The sequence below is a fragment of the Gobius niger genome (assembly GCF_951799975.1).
Source record: "Gobius niger genome assembly, chromosome: 5".
NCBI classification, from domain to species: domain Eukaryota; kingdom Metazoa; phylum Chordata; class Actinopteri; order Gobiiformes; family Gobiidae; genus Gobius; species Gobius niger.
The window spans coordinates 27,824,123-27,843,295 of NC_136856.1; the positions used below are offsets into that span (position 1 = coordinate 27,824,123).

At 41.6% G+C, this 19,173-nt stretch overlaps 1 protein-coding gene across 1 annotated transcript in view; it reads left to right on the forward strand.

The window, feature by feature from the left end:
* Positions 1–18,198, forward strand: part of rxfp1 (relaxin family peptide receptor 1) — a 139,420-nt gene extending 121,222 nt beyond the window's left edge. Inside the window, exons 12-18 of the mRNA XM_079557269.1 lie at positions 1,341–1,412; positions 2,505–2,576; positions 4,163–4,234; positions 6,288–6,517; positions 10,315–10,725; positions 13,007–13,225; positions 17,506–18,198. Coding sequence (XP_079413395.1) covers positions 1,341–1,412; positions 2,505–2,576; positions 4,163–4,234; positions 6,288–6,517; positions 10,315–10,725; positions 13,007–13,225; positions 17,506–17,927 — 1,498 coding nt within the window. The 3' untranslated portion in view covers positions 17,928–18,198. The remainder of the gene's footprint in view (positions 1–1,340; positions 1,413–2,504; positions 2,577–4,162; positions 4,235–6,287; positions 6,518–10,314; positions 10,726–13,006; positions 13,226–17,505) is intronic.
* Positions 18,199–19,173: the final 975 nt, after the last annotated feature.

Sequence of the window (19,173 nt, forward strand, 5' to 3'; positions counted from 1 at the left end):
AGAGAGAGAGCGAGGGGAGGACACGCCAGTACTGTTCAATTCAGACGGATCATTTTTTGTATGATCCGTTTGTATGTATTTGGAATGGTTACGGGGCGGGGAAGGTTATTAAAATAGAAACAACCTGCGGGGCGGGCAAAACCTGCTCCAAATGCAGGCTGTAAAAAAAAAAAACGGACCCGCACAGCACTATTAGACATAAGGACTTATGAGCAACTTATAATTAACGTGTGTCAACGATCACATAACTTACCGGTAACTTATGACCCACTTATGTCGGACGTATGAGCATACGCTGGCATACGTCCAGAAATGTTGAGCATGCTTGAAATTTCTCAACGTATTCCAGCGTACTTGCCGTATGTCGACGTGTGCCAGCCTGTTCATAACTTATACAAAACTTTCCCATAACTTATCCAACGTACGCCAGCGTATTTGTCAAATTTATCATACGTCGGCATACGCTGGTTAAATCATCAAGGTGTGACTGCCCCATTAGGTACAATGTATCAAGGCAATGTAAAAAAAAGCGGCACCATAAATGGTTATTTTTGCCTGATGCCAGCTACTCTTATCAGCGTTCGTTAGCCTGCTCAATGTATTTTTTTTCCATAATCGTTAGCATGTAGCTATCAAACATCCCAAATTGTGAACGATCCAGATGTTTTCAGCTGTTCAGCCTAGTTTTAAATGGTAAATGGTCTCAACTCATATAGCACTTTTACCCAAGGCACTTTAACATCAAGGAACCACCAATGTACGCAAACACCGGAGGCAAGGTCGGTGAAGTGCCTTGCCCAAGGACGACCTGCTCTGCCATCTACACATCCAATAACAACTAAACATCCTGTTGTGATATGTTAATGAAGGAGAAAACCACAGAAATAATATGAATCCTATGAAACGGATATGTCGTATCTCGCCATACTTTAATACAGGGCCTGACTTCACCATTTATCTGTATGAGGATAGAACGCTCAATTCAAACAGGTTCCGGAAGCTGAAAAAAAAAAAGTATTTTCCATACTGAAAAGAAAGAAAAAAAGAAGAAATCCTCTTCACCATGATGGTGAATATTCCATCGTTTTCAACGGAAGCAGCATTTGTAAAAACTCTGCCCATAAATCCTCATCTTGAGAGATCTTTCGAGATCACAAAATGCAGATCAAGTGTCAACTTTGTTCCTCATATCACACAGTCCAAATGAGCAAATGTGCACTAAAATGGCAAACATCAGAGAGGGAACGCTTGACAGTACTAGTTAAAAGCTATTTATGCAGTAAAGTTGGACATTATGAAAAAAACGCTTTGACCTCCCATGTTTCTGCTCTTCCACACAGGGACTTATCCAACAACAAGCTGCTGTCCATCCCTCCTAACCTCTTCATCTTACTGGGAGACCTGCTTCAACTGTGAGTATGCGTTTCAATAATACATGCGTTTCATGAATATATAATGAGGCATCCCGCTGACAGGATGACAATCAAATGCGCTGCTGAGCCTATATATGATTCAGAACAGCCGCATTAGCTTTACATGAGTGGTAGTTACATCTGCTAAATGCCTGTGAAATTGCACTTTCATATTAAATAGACTGGATTTAAAGTGTAGTAATGCGGTTGTATCTCCAGGGCAGATTTTTATTGACTGGAAATTGTTGGTGGAATTGCTTCAGCAATTCAGCTAAACACTGTAATTAAAGATTAATATGCTGTAGACTTTACAGCCACTTATCTTCAAGTATTTCTTTATGCCTCTGAGTTCAAGTCACTTCTAGATCAGGACCGTTTTTAGAGAATTGTCAGGCAGACTGTAATAAGTACGTAAAAGCATTTTTGTGCACTCAGTCGCCTCAAAGGGTTCTCAAGGAGCAATCAAGCTTGAACCTTATGCTTTTCTTTCAACAGTCCCTTTCTTATTAGCCCACTATATTTTTTTAATTTGTTGTATGACTTGCGCTTGTTATCATTATGATCACAGGTTAAGGGTCTATCTCACAGCAGATGTTGCGGAAACTGCAGAAACTGGCAGTCTCTACAAGGTCTCCTCAACATCTCACCGGCCTAGAGACTATTAGGACACAATAGTCACCGTAAGGCACAGAGATGTCTCCAATACGTCCCCTGGCAATAAGGCGATTCTTCAGGAAGTCTCAGTGAAAACAAATCACTTCGATTTCAGTGGAGTCTCCGCATAGCTGTGGCACCATTGCTAACACTATTTGTTGTCCTCACCCTGTTAGATCTTTCTGTGTTGTCCCTGCAATGTCTCAGACCTGTCAGATACCAAGGAGATCTCAAGTGTCTCTTTGAGACACTTGAGGTGGGTCTTGAGCCTGCTCTTAAAAACATGAACGTTCTCTGCAGCCTTGAGCTTTAACGCGCTTTGATATTGGGTGGCCTTGGCCTACATAAGTAGATGCTGACCGCATAGTTCCAATATTGCATATATCTTTGTTCTTTCTTTTTGTACATTGCAAAATCAAACCCTGCGTCTGTTTTTAGGAATATCTCCTACAATCCAATTCTGGAGTTGAAGTACAACCACTTTGACAAACTGCACAAGCTCAAGTCATTGTAAGTACACTACAGTAGACCTATGTTTCAGTCCTGTGACTTTTGATCTTATGGCCATCTTGGGAACCGGCCCGCTGATTAGTGTTCATTATATTAGACTATGTGTCTCCGCTATTGAAGTCAATGCTATTGATACATTCAAACGTAGCACTGCCTATGAGCAGAGCCGATATAAAAAAAAAACACCTCAGAATTGAATCCTTATCAACTGTCTGGTGAATTGCTTAAGCTACTCAAAGCAACAAAAGCCGTCACCCGAGTGACAGGTTGTAGATCCCTGTCCTCGAAAATTGAACAACACTCGAAACAAGTTGAATACCGTAGCTTGCTTCATTTTCATTTCTCTATCAGAACAACAGCACAAACATCAAACAAAATGTTTTCACCAAATGCTCACAAGAACCACTTTCTCCTGCCACCCAAACCGACTTTTGCAGCACTCACCTCACCTTTTTTGGATAATGCAGTTACAGTGGGTTGCATAAGTATCGCCCCCTTTAACTTTTTGACATTTTGCCAAGAAGCTATGGACCATAAACATTACCACAAATTAGTGGTGGGACTCTATTAAAATGTTTTAATCGAGTTAATTACAGGTCTGTAATTAATAAATCACATTTTAATCGAAAAACCTAAATTACTCAATAATTAGATAAAAACATGAGTTTAACAACAAATCTATTTATTATTGTTAATGTGCATAGTTATTAAAGTAACAGAGACAAAGTGCATTTATAGCTATTTAGTTTTCAAGTGTTTTAGGAACTGTAATCACTCATGTAGCTTATAGAGTTCATTAAACAGTAATAATAATGCCACATTTATATAAAAGTAAAAAATAAATAAAACAAAAGGGCCATAAAACAGAGCCTTTAAGTCCTTAACAATTGCTTTAAACAGAAATCAAAGTGCCCTGTCCTATACTGACAAGGGGTAGGGTTATTTTTGGCTGGCAGTCGGCTGGCTGGAGCGTTTGTTTGAGGCTGAACGTTTGCCCACATGTTTTGCTTTGAGATGGTCGGGCCGAGTGAAGCGTCGCGTCCATTGCTGTTGAGGGAGAATGTCCGTCAGATACACGGGTCTACCAGAAACAAATCTTTTTTTTTTTTTTTTCATTTAATCCAAAAACCAAAGATTTAATCAAAATGAACTCTAACTGGCAGCCGACAGTCATCACATGACATTGCTCTTTCTCAGGTGTTAGTGTGGCCTCTCTCAGTCGTTATGCGTGAAACCCCAGTCTTTCTATAATCGCACTAAATTCAGGGAGTAAATCCAGTCATTTAATGTGGTCCCCCTTTATACAAACGCTCTTAAAACTGGAAAAAAATATGTGAATTGTGTCCTCAGCTTGACTGTCTTCAAAAGTACTTTATTGCTTTCGAGATTGACATACTGTGTTCTGTGTTCTTTTTTTTGAGTGTCTTTTCTTTGAGTTGTCTTAGGTCTATATGTACTTAAATTGATTTCAGGGTAGCATCCTTCAGCTTTGTTCTCCAATGCAGAGCCTTTAGTCCATTTTCCGCATGGTGTGGCTGGAACAGCCCACTTCTTAAGACTAAATCAATGGCTTTTTCCCCCCACAGGAGCATAGAGGGTATAGAGATCGATAACATTCAGCGAAGGATGTTCGAGCCACTCAAGTACCTGACTCACATGTACGTCCACTTTTATATTTTGCCATGTCATTGTTTTGATTGTCAGTAGAGTCTATAACTCTAGGATTGGCACATTTTCAGACACCGAGCACCGACAAGCAGAATGCAGTGTTTTTAACATGGTTGAAAGCCCTCAAAGTCATTACATTTAAAGAATATGCTGTGAAGCTCTTTGTTGGTTAGAAATGTAATATTGATTTTAGGCTATACAGTGCAGCAGATACCAAAACCATCTCTGTCAAAAAATCTGGGTGTCCACAAACAATTCCAAGATGAAAAAAATTGTCTGATGTGCACATTGATGTATGGGATACAACTAGGTTCGGTTATTCTCCACCTCACCCGGTCATTCATCCAGTGCCATTACAGTCCCGTGTGATCCACGCACCATCAGGGTAAGTACATGAGCAATAGCGTTAAAAAGGACATCCACGCACAATCACATCCAATCTAAATAGTGTGCAGGACCAAAGTTGACTATGAAGATGAAAAAGAGAAAAAAAAGTCCGCACAACTAAGTAGCTCCCAGAAAAAGTATTTATTACTACACCACAAGTAACGTTTCAGGCCTACGCCCTTCCTCAGACATGGTACATGAGTACATGAGCAAGTCATGTATAGCCCCCGTACAACCCTGGCTTCCCCGCGCTGGCACGCCCTGTCAACTAACCAGATCTTAGAACTATTTTCTACCAACTAATTGATATGTGGCTTTTAGACAAACACTTAAATAAGCTAGTACTAGTCTACTATTCTGCAGAAAGTAAAGCTAGGTACGTCATTAGTAAAGCAAGATGAGCTGACACTGAACTCCATGCAACTTGCCGACCTACAAAGCCGTCGCGTGAGCACAGTGCATGAGCCGCTCTGCTGCAGCTGCTGCTGTGGGAGCGTGTCATGGTACCGCGAGTTTACAGGAAGAGAAATATCACTGGTCACCTTGTTTTCCTCCTGTACCACGGATCACAGCTTTGAAATTGCTTATGGACGTATCAGACAAGCAGATACTTTCCCGAGGCTTTAGTTTTACTACATCATGGACAACCCTTTTTGTCAACAAAAAGGAAGTTTGAAACTATAGTGAAGCAGCCTTTACCTGATGCCACGAGAAGCTGCTTTCTTAGCAAGAACGAAGCTGTCACCTCGTTTTTTTAGGTCTGCTGCATTATCTTCATCGCTATGCACATTACCGCTATTGTGCACGAGTTTATTCTCTAAAATGAAAACAATTTTAAAAAAAACATGCTAACGATACGTTTACCCCATAAAGTACTTTGAGAGGCATTTATGGATAAGAATGAACTTCATGTTGTAAGGAACAATGTAAGGAAAAAAAATAAATAAATAAGTGCGCTTTCTAACCCGACCTGCCCGCTCCCCAAGCTTGCTGTATATTTGAGGAACCCGATTGAAGAGACATTTAGAATAAAAATGTGTAATTAATCGTGAGTTACCTATGACATTCATGTGATTATTCTCGATTAAATATTTGAATCGTTGGACAGCGCTATTAAAAATACAATAAACAGACATTTCTTCTTTGCTGACTGAATGCCAAAACACTTCTTTTAAGGTTTTGCGGGGGCCATATTGGACTCCATCTTTGTTTATAGTAATAAACGCTTTCACCTTTACTTGTTGACTCTACCTTTAGTATTATTAGTAAAGCTAAAGCAAATGCATAAACAGAGACGCAAAACCTATGATAAAAAAGAAAGAAAAACTTGAAATTTTTAGTGGATACCCAGTCATTTTCAAAACTTGGCTTATGGAAAAGATTCCGTAAAGGCCAAATTTCATGCTTGTTTCACCGACTGTATTGAAGTGAAAAAATTACTTTATCTTCTGCACTAGTATTCACACAAACGATGTGGAGTCGCATAAGCACCGCTTAAAAGATCCACTTTCTTAAATGTGACTTTATGAAAAGTCATTCCATCAACTGCCAAAGGGATGTGCTTATCTGGACTGCTCTGACCTTTCCTTATGTACAGAAAGACTGTCAACTTTTCAGTGAAACTTCGGGTAACTTCTTCTCTCTTTAACGCTGTAGATACTTCAAGAAGTTCCAGTACTGTGGCTACGCCCCACATGTTCGCAGCTGTAAGCCTAACACCGACGGCATCTCTTCCTTTGAGGATCTGTTGGCTAACATTGTGCTGCGGGTGTTCGTTTGGGTGGTGTCCGCCACAACGTGCTTCGGGAATATCTTTGTGATCTGCATGAGATCCTACATCCGCTCTGAGAACAAGCTCCACGCCATGTGTATCATCTCCCTCTGTTGTGAGTATTTATTTGTGATCATTTGGTTTTGCTAAACATATATTATACTGAACAAGAATTTAAGTGCCCCATGTTAAATATTAATGCTACACGAAGATAGCCACCCTTTGGAACGTTTCAAAACGTATTCTTGTATTGTGCCTGTCACACAACATTAGAGATTTTATTTTACACAGTTTTGAAAGCAATATATTTTAAATGCCTCCATTGTCAAAAAACGTATTCAGACAATTCAGAACAGGGGCGGCCACATAAGAAGCCTGAACTGAGTCCGAGGGCCGCACCAACAATAACAACAATAGAACTTTTTCTGCTCAGATTTTACCTATTGTACATTGCATTCAATTGTGTATTTTGAGTAGCTGATACTGGTATTTAGTAGGACTATAATAGGACTATAGTTTTAGCCACATCAAACCAAGGGCTGAACCAGGGACGTGCACAGATAGAGCCCAGGTGGTGCTCAAGCACCTGCCCCTCTGCCCTGTGCCCTTTAAGTGCCCTTCTCCAGACCATTTTTTTTTTTTTTTTTGAAGTATTATTTATTTTATTGTTCTTAGATATTTGCCCTATTAAGCCAACATGTGCTGAAAATACAGTTTTAATGTTCAACAACTTCAAATCGCGCTTCATTCCTCCTCTGCTTCTCGAGCCACGGCGGCGCTGATGCTCCTGATCACAGAAGGGCAGCTGCGCTGTCCCCGTGTCTCCCCCTGTTTAAGAAGATGGTACAGCCCATCTCTGTGAGACGCGGGAGTAAAGTAAACTGAGTAAATTCGGTAACTTTATGAACGAGCCAGCGCGACATGACTGGATTATTAAGGGGAAAGGAAACAAAAGGGCCGTCGGGGCGAGACTGTCAGCGCCGCCGCGCGTCGAGACCGTCCGGATAAAGTCCGCGGTAAGAAGTCAGTCACTTTAGCGGTTCTGTTTGTCGCGCTATAAAATGTTCTGAAAATGAGCTGTATTATTCAGACTAAATCAGGGCTGAGCGTAGACCAGGGTCAGAGCAGTGTGAGCTGAGCTGAGGAGACAGAGGGGAGAGAAGGTGAGGAGGTGCCTGCGTTCTGGACACTGCCCCTCAAAATGTCTGTGCACGCCACTGGGCTGAACCACATGTAAACCAGGAGTCAGGACTAAGACCAACTCAGGCCTAAACCACGTAAACCAGGCCAAAAACAGGTCTACTGCAGAAACAAACAAGACAAAGGCTACAGAGGAGGAATAAGGTCTTAACCAAGACCCCAGTGATCCTCAGACAACACGCCTTGTGTCTCGGCCCTACAGCTCTGTGTCCACACTTGATGAAAAAAAGAACTGAAGCGTGCAACTTCCTCGGTAACTTCTACCAGTGCACAGAAAGCACCTCTGTGCTTCTCTTTGCGTTTTTGCGAAGGAAACTGGGTCAAAGGGGAAAGGAAGTGGTGCACTTGATTGGCAAGATATTATTTCGTCCACTTTGTAAACACATCTGCAATGTTGTGTTTTAACTTAAAGTCGCTGCATTTAAACTGGCAGAGCGACGTGCTGTCCACCGCTGTGTCCCGTGAGGAGTCCTGAATCAGGGATATAGCAAACCCTCCATGCAGACCTAAAAACACGATGCACATGGTCCTAATGCTACTGTTTTGTGACATCCATTTATCCAACGATACGCCCCTGTTTTCTTAGTTTAGCCTCATTCTCTGTTTGACAGAGGCAAAGCCATGTTGAGCCCGCTCTGTCAGGGAGGTGCTGGTCACGGCGATAACACATCGGGACTCAAAGTGGGGACATGCCGAGGGCAACTGCATTCATGAGCAGAACGGCATAGACATGTTCAGGCGTAGAAACAATCTGTTATCAGTCATTTCTTTCTTCGGGTCATATTCCCCGTTTCCCTCGAAGGCATCCACCCACAATGAAATTGATTAACGATCAGGAACATTTTAGAGTGATGACGAAGGGAACGTTGACAAAGTGGCTGTTTGAAAAATACAGCTCCGCGGCGCTGCTCTCTCAATCACAGCATGTTGATGACAAGTGTGGACACAAAACGACCCATCCAGCCCCTTCCATTGATCCCTCTCCCACCCCACTGGAATCCTGAGGAAGTTCCCAAGCCCCATGTTGTACATTTAACCTTAGGTATAATACTGAAACACTGGTACAATAAGTTATTAATACTTTTATAACAAAAAGAAAACAAGGACATGAAAACAGATGTGAGCCAAAGCAGTATGTCTCAGGATGTTGTTATTAACCAAACCTGAGTGTTCAGGAACTGCAAACATTCCAGTCAGCACTCTTTCCAACATCAGGGGAATAGTTGACTTTAAAGTAAACTAAATGTGCTCTGAATCTGCCTGAAATAGGAATCGTTTATCTTGCTCAAACACACTTTCAGAAGGAAGCTCCCAGTGGCCCACGATCTCCATGAATCACTGTCGGCACTTCAGCTTTGAAACAAAAGTCGCCAAGATTCTAGGACAGCGATACCAACATCACTACAAAATGTCAAACATTAACATCGCAAAAGGAAAACACATAGAGTAAACACTTTCCATGACTGAGACGGACCTTTGCACCGTGAAAATGGACGGTAGAGAGCGATCAAAGGAAAAAATATGAACTCTTGTGTTTATGACTACATGGGGAAACCTTTTAACTACTGTTCAAATTTTTAAACCCATCGAGAGAAGTGTATCAAAGAGACGATTTCCCTTTGGCCTATAATCACATGCAGATTGCGCGCCTCGTGTTCACCACCACCCCTGGCCTTTTTGCTTCGTAGATGTTTGCCCTGATCTGATCTACATGCATATGAATCCAGTCTAAATATTTTACCTTGATCTGTCTTTCATCTGCTTCAGGTGGGAAATGTCAATGTGTCTGTATATCTATAATTTCCTACATTCAATTTACATCAAACTCACCATAAAACCTTTCAGCCCTCTTCTTTGCATTAGCCATTGAGCCGTTGTCCATAGCCCTTCGCCATAGCCCGGTGATTAAAGGAAGTACAGAGAGGGACAGGAGCAGCGAGTGTCTCTTTATGCAGATGATCTCCTCTTGTTCATCTCTGACCCTGACACTAGCCTACCTGAGGTTTTCAGTATACTCAAAAGATTTCAAAAATGTCCTGGGTATAAATTAAACCTAGAGAAAAGTGAGTTATTCCCCATAAATAGTGCAGCTCTTAAGTACCCATCTGGGTCACTTCCCTTCAAAACCACCCATCAGTTTGATTATTTGGGCATTACTGTCAACAGAAAGTATTCCGATCTTTTCTCCACCAACTTCCAACCACTATTTGAACAAAGTCTAAGTCCAATCTGAGGTCCTGGTCATCCCTCCCCCTTTCTGTTGCAGGCCGCATTCATTTTTTGCAAATGAACATTTTACCCAAGTTTTCATATATTTTCCAGTGTTTGCCAATTTTTATCCCAAAATCATTTTTCATGAAACTAAGCACTATCACAACTTTCGTCTGGAATGGAAAGCCCCCCCAAATATCATGGACCACTTTGCAACAGCCAAAAAAGACGGGAGGTATGGCCACACCAAACTTTCAGTATTATTACTGGGCTGCAAACATCAGACCCATAGTCCACTGGCTCTACGAACATCCGGGAGCCGATGCCCGTTCATGGCTACAGCTAGAGGCATCATCTTGCAGCCCCAAAGCAAGTCACAAGTCCTGGAAAGTAGTTGGAAAATGAGTCACAAGTCCTCCAAACTCATACACAGTTGGGATTTCCATTCTGTTGTAGTTAGCTGCTCACCTTCTGATGCAACTTTTTTTACATTTCATGCAGGCGCAGACGGACTAATGGGCATCTATCTGTTCATGATTGGCGCGTACGACTTGAAGTTTCGCGGCGAGTACAACCGGCACGCCCAGGCCTGGATGGACAGCAGCCAGTGCCAGTTCATCGGCTCCTTGGCCATGCTGTCCACTGAAGTGTCAGTCCTCCTGCTCACCTACCTCACCCTGGAGAAGTACATCTGCATCGTGTACCCATTCCACTACCTCACACCGGGCTGGAGGCGCACAGTCACCATACTCCTGGGAATATGGGTCTTTGGGTTCGTCATCGCCTTCCTCCCGTTGGTTTGCAAAGGACTGTTCAGGAACTTCTATGGAACCAATGGGGTGTGTTTCCCGCTACATGCAGAGCAGCCCGAGACGCTGTGGGCTCACGTGTACTCCATAGTGATATTTCTCGGTAAGAAACAGTGTTGCGTTTTGTGGATTTTATCGTCTTTGGGTGCGCAAAAGGATGTGTTCATGTTTCAGACACTCAAAGTCACTTAACGATTCCATGCATCGTACATTCACCACTCACACACGGTGGTGGTAACTTTGTTTGTAGCCACAGATGGCCCAGGGTAGACTGGAGGAGGCAAGATTGACAATCTGTAACATCGGCCAGTCCAACCACCTACCGCTCACTCAAGAATCACAGATCAATATCATCAGAATATCCACAAATTATTGAATTTAAAATCATAATCTTGTGGTCTGTGCACCACTACTTTGATACTGTTGTGCAAGAACCTTTGTGTGGAACAAATAGAGAAAAGGTTGAAGGTATACACTGTTTCTTTAGGATATTGTAGAGAAGGGGTTCGAGTCATGGTTGTTTAGAGCAGTTCTCAGGTCAAAACAAGTGAGTTCTAGTGAGCTTCAAAGACGTTATGAAATTTGTGTACAGTAGGGCTGCAAGATGAACCTTTATCACATCGATATTGAGGCTTTAGCTATTGCAGTAACCTCAAATGTGTGCTCTGACTGGGTGCGTACCTATGATACCTAGGTCCTATGTTCCCCGGGTGCGATTTTTTTTTCCGTAGGTGAGTTGGTACATCAACCAATCACAAGTCAAGAGAGTGAAACGTCTACATACGTCAATCAGCTTAACCCTGACCCTGCCCTAGCCATTAATCTTAAGGATAGTGGGCTGGTGCCTAATCTTAATACATCGATGTTCCCCCACTTCTATTGACTGGGGAACATATGTACCAGGGAACATAGGGCAGACCCCCTCTGACTTGTGTAGGTTTGCTCAGGAAGCAGACGTGAGGTAAAACTCATGCACAGAGAGATTTGGACACAGGGACTAATAAGCTAAAAACGCTGCTTGTTTTATGAAAGTTCTGTTAAAATCTTGCTGTATTTGAATTAGACGCGGCTTACTACAAAGATACATGCGTACAGTGACAGTGATGATGATGATTATCTAACCATCCAAACCCGTTTTGCGATTATATGATAATTCTGTGACCCGACCTGTCCATCAATCAAACTTTGGAAGCACAAGCCAAGAAAAAAAAAACCTAAAGAACAACCTCAGCCTGAATGATTACAACTAAGGATGTTTTTCTGCCAACTCCTTAATTCACATCTTGTTGCTACATGAAGCTGAAATGTAATTAACAACTTTAACAGCAGTTTTAGAAGTAGGCTGCATGCAGCTCAATGCTCAATGGCATGAACATAGAACATACTGTAAATAGGTTATATAGGTCTATAAATTGTTTGATTTGATTTGATATATATAAAATATTAAATTTGCAATTGAACGCGCATTATCTATCAGAAAAATCAAAATTAGTTAACATCGTGCAGCGCTAGTACAGTCGGACTCACAGATAAAGACCAAACACTGCACGGAAAACGTTGGATTTTCATATTACATTTACTGCAAAGTGACACAAATGGTAAACTATTCGGGTCGTGGCTTATCTATAGAGATTGAAGGTGGGTCTCGAAGCAGATGAACAACCCTTCTCTACGATGGAAAACTCATGCACAACTGAGAGCTTACTGTACACAAGCAATTCATATGGATTGATGAATTCTATTACATTAGCTGTCCTTATAGATTTTGTTTAGAATGTTTATAGGAACAGGCCACCGTTTTTCCATTCTGAGATATGTTTTTACCTGAGCTTAGACAAGTTGATACATACCTGTCTGGCGTGCCCGTGGAGGAGCTTGGTCGCCTCTAACTTCGCCCCTGTTTGGAGCTATAGGAATACATTTGGAGAGGCCAAAATGCTGAAAACATCTTAGGTCGTTTTGCGTGACTGTGGGCACGCATAAAAGACCAGACAGGTACACATCAACTCATCTAAGCTCAGGTAAGAACATATCTCAGGATGAAAAAACGGTGGCCTATTCCTTTTAAAGGTTTTAGTTTCCTTGCTTTAAACAGCAAATCAGTAAACCACATGATAGAAACACAAATGTGAAGAAAATGTATTTTATAGATAAGATCATTTAAACGACTCAAAAGAGGAGCACATCAGGGTCGATTTATTCTTCCTAAGATACAGTATTAATGAAAATTGTAGCTGTTTTCTCCTTGAACTAGAAAATCTTCAATATTTACTTCACAGCAAATTCTGCAAAGGTGATGATTGATGGTATAATTTGTCTCATTTCTATGCTCTACAAACTTTAGACTCTGCGCTGTGGTAGCTAAAGCCGTCTCTTTTTCTCAGGTCTCAACTTGGTTGCGTTCCTCATCATTGTGCTCTCCTATGCCAGTATGTTCTACAACATCCAGAGGACAGGCACGCAGACCACCAAGTACAGCAACCACATCAAGAAGGAGGTGACCATCGCCAAGCGCTTCTTCTCCATCGTCATCACCGACTCGCTCTGCTGGATCCCCATCTTCATCCTTAAGATCCTGTCACTGCTCCAAGTGGACATTCCCGGTACTGCACACATTCATTTCACATAAGAAAAAAAAAAGCCCAGCTCAGTTGTTCCTGTTCTGTCTTTTTGCTCGGCATAAAGAAGCATTATAAGACTGTGTAGGTGACAGAATTTACAACAAACTAATACACAGAAAAAGGGACTGAACATGTGTAATCGGTATCGGAGCTAGTAGTATATCACACTTATTCAAGGACATTCTGTACATGACACCAAATGCCACGATTTATCAGCAGCACATCTTTGAGCAAGGATAGATCTCCCATGTTATTGTGAACTAACTTGGGCATAGGTTTGGTGTAGGATGTTGGTGTGGACGCTGTATGGCTAATTAATTCATTTTAATCATTGGAAATAGCAAGGAAATTAGGCCTAAGACCTGTCAAACCTGTTTAAGAAAAAACATTTTTTGACTAAAATTCGGTCTCTTCTGATCCAGTCTTCTCACCTCCCAGACCAAATATTTTCTGACTTTTTCTTTGGTAAAACATCTGATCTAATTACAGATATTGCGTGTGTCTGCATATTTCACATTAGAACTTGCCTTAGAAATTGACCTTTCACAAAAGCTTGCTTGCTAAACCTGCAGGAGCCAATTGGCTCACAGTCGTCTGCTACTGACTGTCTCCTCCGTGTCTTATTCAGCTCCTTGACATATTAGACATATTTCTCTAGCCGCGATGTCCCGTGTGCTATCACTGTGCAAAACCACCGCAGCTCTCTGTGGCAGGAGATCCGGAGAATGACCGATTTACTGTTACTTAGTAACTAATAAAGTTTCCTTTATCAATGTGCAAAAGAGAAATGTGTTTTAGAACAGGGCAGCAGCTCAAAGTTACACATCAGTCACCAAACAACACCATTGTCACATTAGTGAAAAGCATAGAAAGTCAATTCCTCTGCCTGTTCTCCAAATCACTATTTAGGAGTTTCCCAGAGGTAGGAATGAAAGAACTCTTTTACCTGTTATGCTTACACAGAAATGTCCTGCTCCTTCTTCCCGAGTGCATAAGTACAAACTCAGAGTTTAGGATCGGCCCATAGAGTCGGATATAATCCTGCGGGCCTGGTTCATGGTGGTGGGGCATCATAAATATGATTTGGGGTGGGGTTTTGTGAAATTGCTACCCGAAAATGTGAACGTCTTTGCAAATACTTGACCAATCAACACAAAACTGATGTCTGTAGTGTTGCAATGGGTTTTCATAAATTCATGTTGTTGAAGTAAAATGTGTGTGCAGACCCTCATCTCTCCGAGCCTAAAGCAACCACATCTGGCCAGAGTTTTTGCAATGTTTGCCCAATGAGAACTGATACGACGAGGAACTGTCAAGAAGCAAGTGTAGTAGTACGTCTGGAATGTAAAGTGGCTTTCAAGCGGGTCAACAACTTGCCTGCAGGGAGAGCAAAAATACAAAATAAGACAAAAATATGATTTGTTGCCGTGGTCGCTAATTAGTGTCTGCACTTTCGTGACGTGGTTGATATCTTTTGACATGCTTTGATTAGGTTTGGCTAAAAATATCATTTCTGTGTCCGCTCCAGTTAAACTGAAAATGACACAACTATTGCTAACGAGAGTTTAAAAGTTGTACAGACATGAATGATAATAATTTCCCTTCAGAGGCAACTTCAGAGCAATTTGCGCTTGAGAGGAAGCATTTTGTGGCACGTAGTCTAATATCTGCTTCAATGATATATCGGTGAACCTCCTTCATTAAAGGGGATCTCTCTAATTGGTTTTCCTGGCAGAATAATGAATGTTGTTTCTCCTCCCTCACCTTTACAGAAAGATACATTTATTCCCTTCAGCAAAAAGACTATCGTGCAGCATCACTAATGTATAGCAAAGCTTTCGTGACGATCAATGTCAGATGCAAATCATCGATCTTTCAGCATGTTATGTGCGTGAAAAGGTCAGCTCGCTCATCACCAGCTTGTCCAATTAATTGCTATTTACACTGGCATATTTAAAATAGCCATATCATCATAAATTAGGCTTAAAAACATTGATATTTGACATTTTTAACTGGGTTAGGGTTAACTGTACAGAACTGTCCAGAACGGGTCCAGTGAATTATGGGTAGGGATCCCTCTATGGTGCAACAAAGTCCAGGAAGTACAGATCAGAGTGTTTTAGCAGCAGAAGAGGAAAAGAGCAAAGGGATGTGTTGATCCCCAGGTGGAGCAGTTTGTGTATTAGCTGCTGTGGGATTATAGTGTTGAATGCTGAGCTAAAGTAGAAAAACAGCATTCTAACGTAGGAGTCCTTTGTTTTCGAGGTGATTGAGGGCTGTGTGAAGCGCAGTGGAGATGGCATCTTCAGTTGAGCGATTGGACCGAGAAGCAAACTGGTATGGGTCCAGGGTGGGAGGGAGAACTGACTTGATGTGGTCCATGACGAGCCGCTCAAAGCACTTCAGAAGAGTCGGAGTGAGAGCTAAACCGGCTTGTACATATTCTAATCCATTGTGTGAAAGTTATCACCCGTTGAGTTGATGAACGAGCCCTAATCTCGTGTTTTCCAACGGGAAACAGGGAAATAAGTGACACGAGATGAGATTGCCATTGAACTTATATCACTAAAGAGAGCAGGATTTTATGTTTCTATGCGTTTTTAACTGATTGTTATGAAGCAAACACTATTTTTGTTTGTATTTTTTTTTTCCGCCTAGCATCGTGTTACCAAGCGTGTGTTACCAACTTTGTCAAAGCACCACACTGTAAATTTTGTTATTAATTCAAATAGGGCTGAAACAACTAATCAATTAATCGACGACTAATCGATTATTGAAATAGTCGACAACTATTTTAGTAATCGATTAATCGTTTTCTGGTTCACACAGACTCAAATAGAGCAAAATTACATGAAAATGTAGTATTTTTTGATGAAAACCTACTTTGCTTTTATAGTTAGGGTCTGTAGTGTTTTGTACACTGTACATTTCTTGAATATCTGTCTTTGTCTCGTCCAATCAGAAAGCAGAATTAGCCTAAAACAAACACTCACTTTAATCTTACTCCATCAATATGTCCTCAAGCTGTGCCACTTTAGCGCTATGTGATGAAAAAAATTGAAAAAATACAATTTTCCAACACAATTCACAGCCAAGTGATTAATCGATTAATCGTAAAAATAGTCGTTAGATTAATCGATTACAAAATAATCGTTAGTTGCAGCCCTAAATTCAAACCATACTCAGTGGTGGCAAGCTACTAAGTTTCAAGTTTCAAGTTTCAAGTTTAATGGTTTTGTATAACCCAATATCACAACAGAAGTCGCCTCACAGGGCTGCACCAAACATTAAGGCAATAAAACAGAGCTTCTATTGTAGCCACAGCCACCCATTGGGGTAGACTGACAGAAGCGAGGCTGCCAATCTGCGCCAGTGAGTGGTTGGACCACCAACAACCACTCACTCACAATCTCATTTATTCTGGGCTGTTGTACATCTTTTTTAGTGGTAGGGGAAAATGGAGTACCCAGAGGAAACCTACGCAGACAGAGAACATGTAACATGCAAATTTCACACAGAAAGGCCGTGTCCAGCCTAGGATGGGACGATAATGACATTTAGAGTCACGATTATCCTAGCAAAAATTATTGTGATTAACGATATTATCACGATATTTGCCTATTGAAAACAAAATTGCTGTAAATTATAAAAAATAGAACGAAAACCAGCTAATCTTTTTAGCCGTAATCGAGAGAAAGTCACTGTTGCTGGTTTTATAACGTAGCACTGCATGGTGAATTTAATTATCATCTTCTAGTGTGATTGTCACGATTCAGAAAAAATGTGGCGGTCGATTAGTTGCCATTATCGCGATTAACGATATTATCGTTTATTGTCCCATCCCAAGTCCGGCCCAGGGATCGAATCCGGGACCTTGTAGCTGTGAAGCTAACGTAAACTCATAAACGTCTTGTCATGTTTTAGTCACTAAAGAGCTGTTTTCGTCATTATTACGTTAACGTCATTTAAGAAAAGGTACGTCAATGTAATGATGTCATTATAGTCTTCGTTGAGGAAAACAAAACTGCTCAGGACACAGAGCTCAAAACTGGAACAGTCCTGGTTAATCCGGGACGTCTGGTGTTTTCACAGACTGCCCCTCGTTAACATAAACTGTTGCTAGTGTAACATTAACCATGTTAGCTGCCTACGCACGCACGCATGCACACACACACACAAACACACACACACACACACACACACACACACAAACACACACATGAATATTGAATTTCACGCTGAACCTCTTCCACCTTTCACAGGCACCATCTGCTCATGGGTGGTCATCTTCATCCTCCCCATCAACAGCGCCCTCAACCCTATCCTGTACACGCTGACCACCCGCCCCTTCAAGGAGACCATCCTGCAGGTGTGGGCCAACTACAGGCAGAAGAGGCCCCTTCTGAGCGGCCAACCGGCGCAGCACCCCTCCCTCACGTGGCAGGAGATGTGGCCCCTTCAGGAGAACAACCACACCCCCAACCAGGGACCTCCGCTGGAGAACAGGAGCGCTCCGGCCAACCAGCTGCCCCCGGTCGAGAGCCCCAACGACGGGTACAATGACATTCTCCAAGCCCCGACGCAACCGCTGCAGCAACCCAAAGAACACCCGGTGCTGTCGGTGTGTGCGGCGACGCAGAGGCCGCACACGCTCACGCATACACAGATTCAAGCGAGCAGCTGAGCTCTCTCCTCACAGAGACTGAGAGATCAAGTCAGGTTTTACTTTTTGTACTGTACATTGTCTATGGAAATGTCTACCTGTGGAGTTTGTTCCCTCATCTGCTCGTTTTGTCTCAGAAAGTGGGAAGTAAAAGATTGCAAGTGGAGATTTTAAATCGCTGGAGACACTTGTCAAAATTGTAGTCTTTGTACGTAGTAACGTTGTAACATAAAAGTTTTTACATTTTCTTTTTCATTGGCATTGAGAAGGTAGGAATTCACCCACAATAAGTAGAGCTACATCATTTTCATTCTAAACAGAACCCCCTCAACATCAAGGACTGAGGACTTACATTAACACTTCCTGTTTTGTAGTTTGTTGGCACCTGATTCCGCATTAGAAACAGTTTATTACCGCTGCAAATTTCTTATGAATTGAGTTTGCGTTTTGGCCTTGTAGTGTTGATGAGAGAGAAAAATGTTGCACAGCTGAGACAGTTTTTCACACACGCAAATGCTTACTCAATAAGGCCCTGAGTGCCACAACAAATAATGATGTACAACTGACACTGCTGTGACATCACTCGCATTCCCTCTATCCGTTTGATTTGATGTTTTCACATTTTGACATGAGGGATTACTCCTTTTTGTCAAAACTAAAGGTAAAGAAGCAAACAAAACATTTTCATAAGTGTCAAGAAGCAATCACGTAGATTTTGTTTACAGTGTGTGACGACTCAACTCTAGATTGTGGATTTGGTGGTAGTCAAAAAAGTGAACTGAAAACAGTTATTTCAGTAGATATTTTATTTATCGTTTCTGCCATTTGTGTTGAACTCGACTGACAGGCTATGAATCACCAGGAGACATAAGGACAGGGCAGAAGCACAGGACATTTCTGCACCTTCTGCTCACACTGACATCAGCCACTGGGCTGGTCTGTCAGGCTGTCTGCCAAACTGAAAGAAAACCTCAAGAGGGTTAGTCTAGAAGAAGGCACTAAATTAAAGCTAATGTTAAATTTATGAAAAAGATTAATTATTTTTTTTCACAGCTATACTCGAGTTGGTTCTTTTCCATTCAATGCCTAATGAACTTTTGGACAATCATTTTTAATATATTTTTTATAAGAGATAATTTCTTTATGTTGGCTCCGATGAAAGTGAGGGACCATAGTCTGGGGACTTGAGTCTTTTCCTCAATGTTATTGCAACAAGATGTCAATTAATTGTTACAAGATCACAATAGTGCCAATATATTTCCCAAAC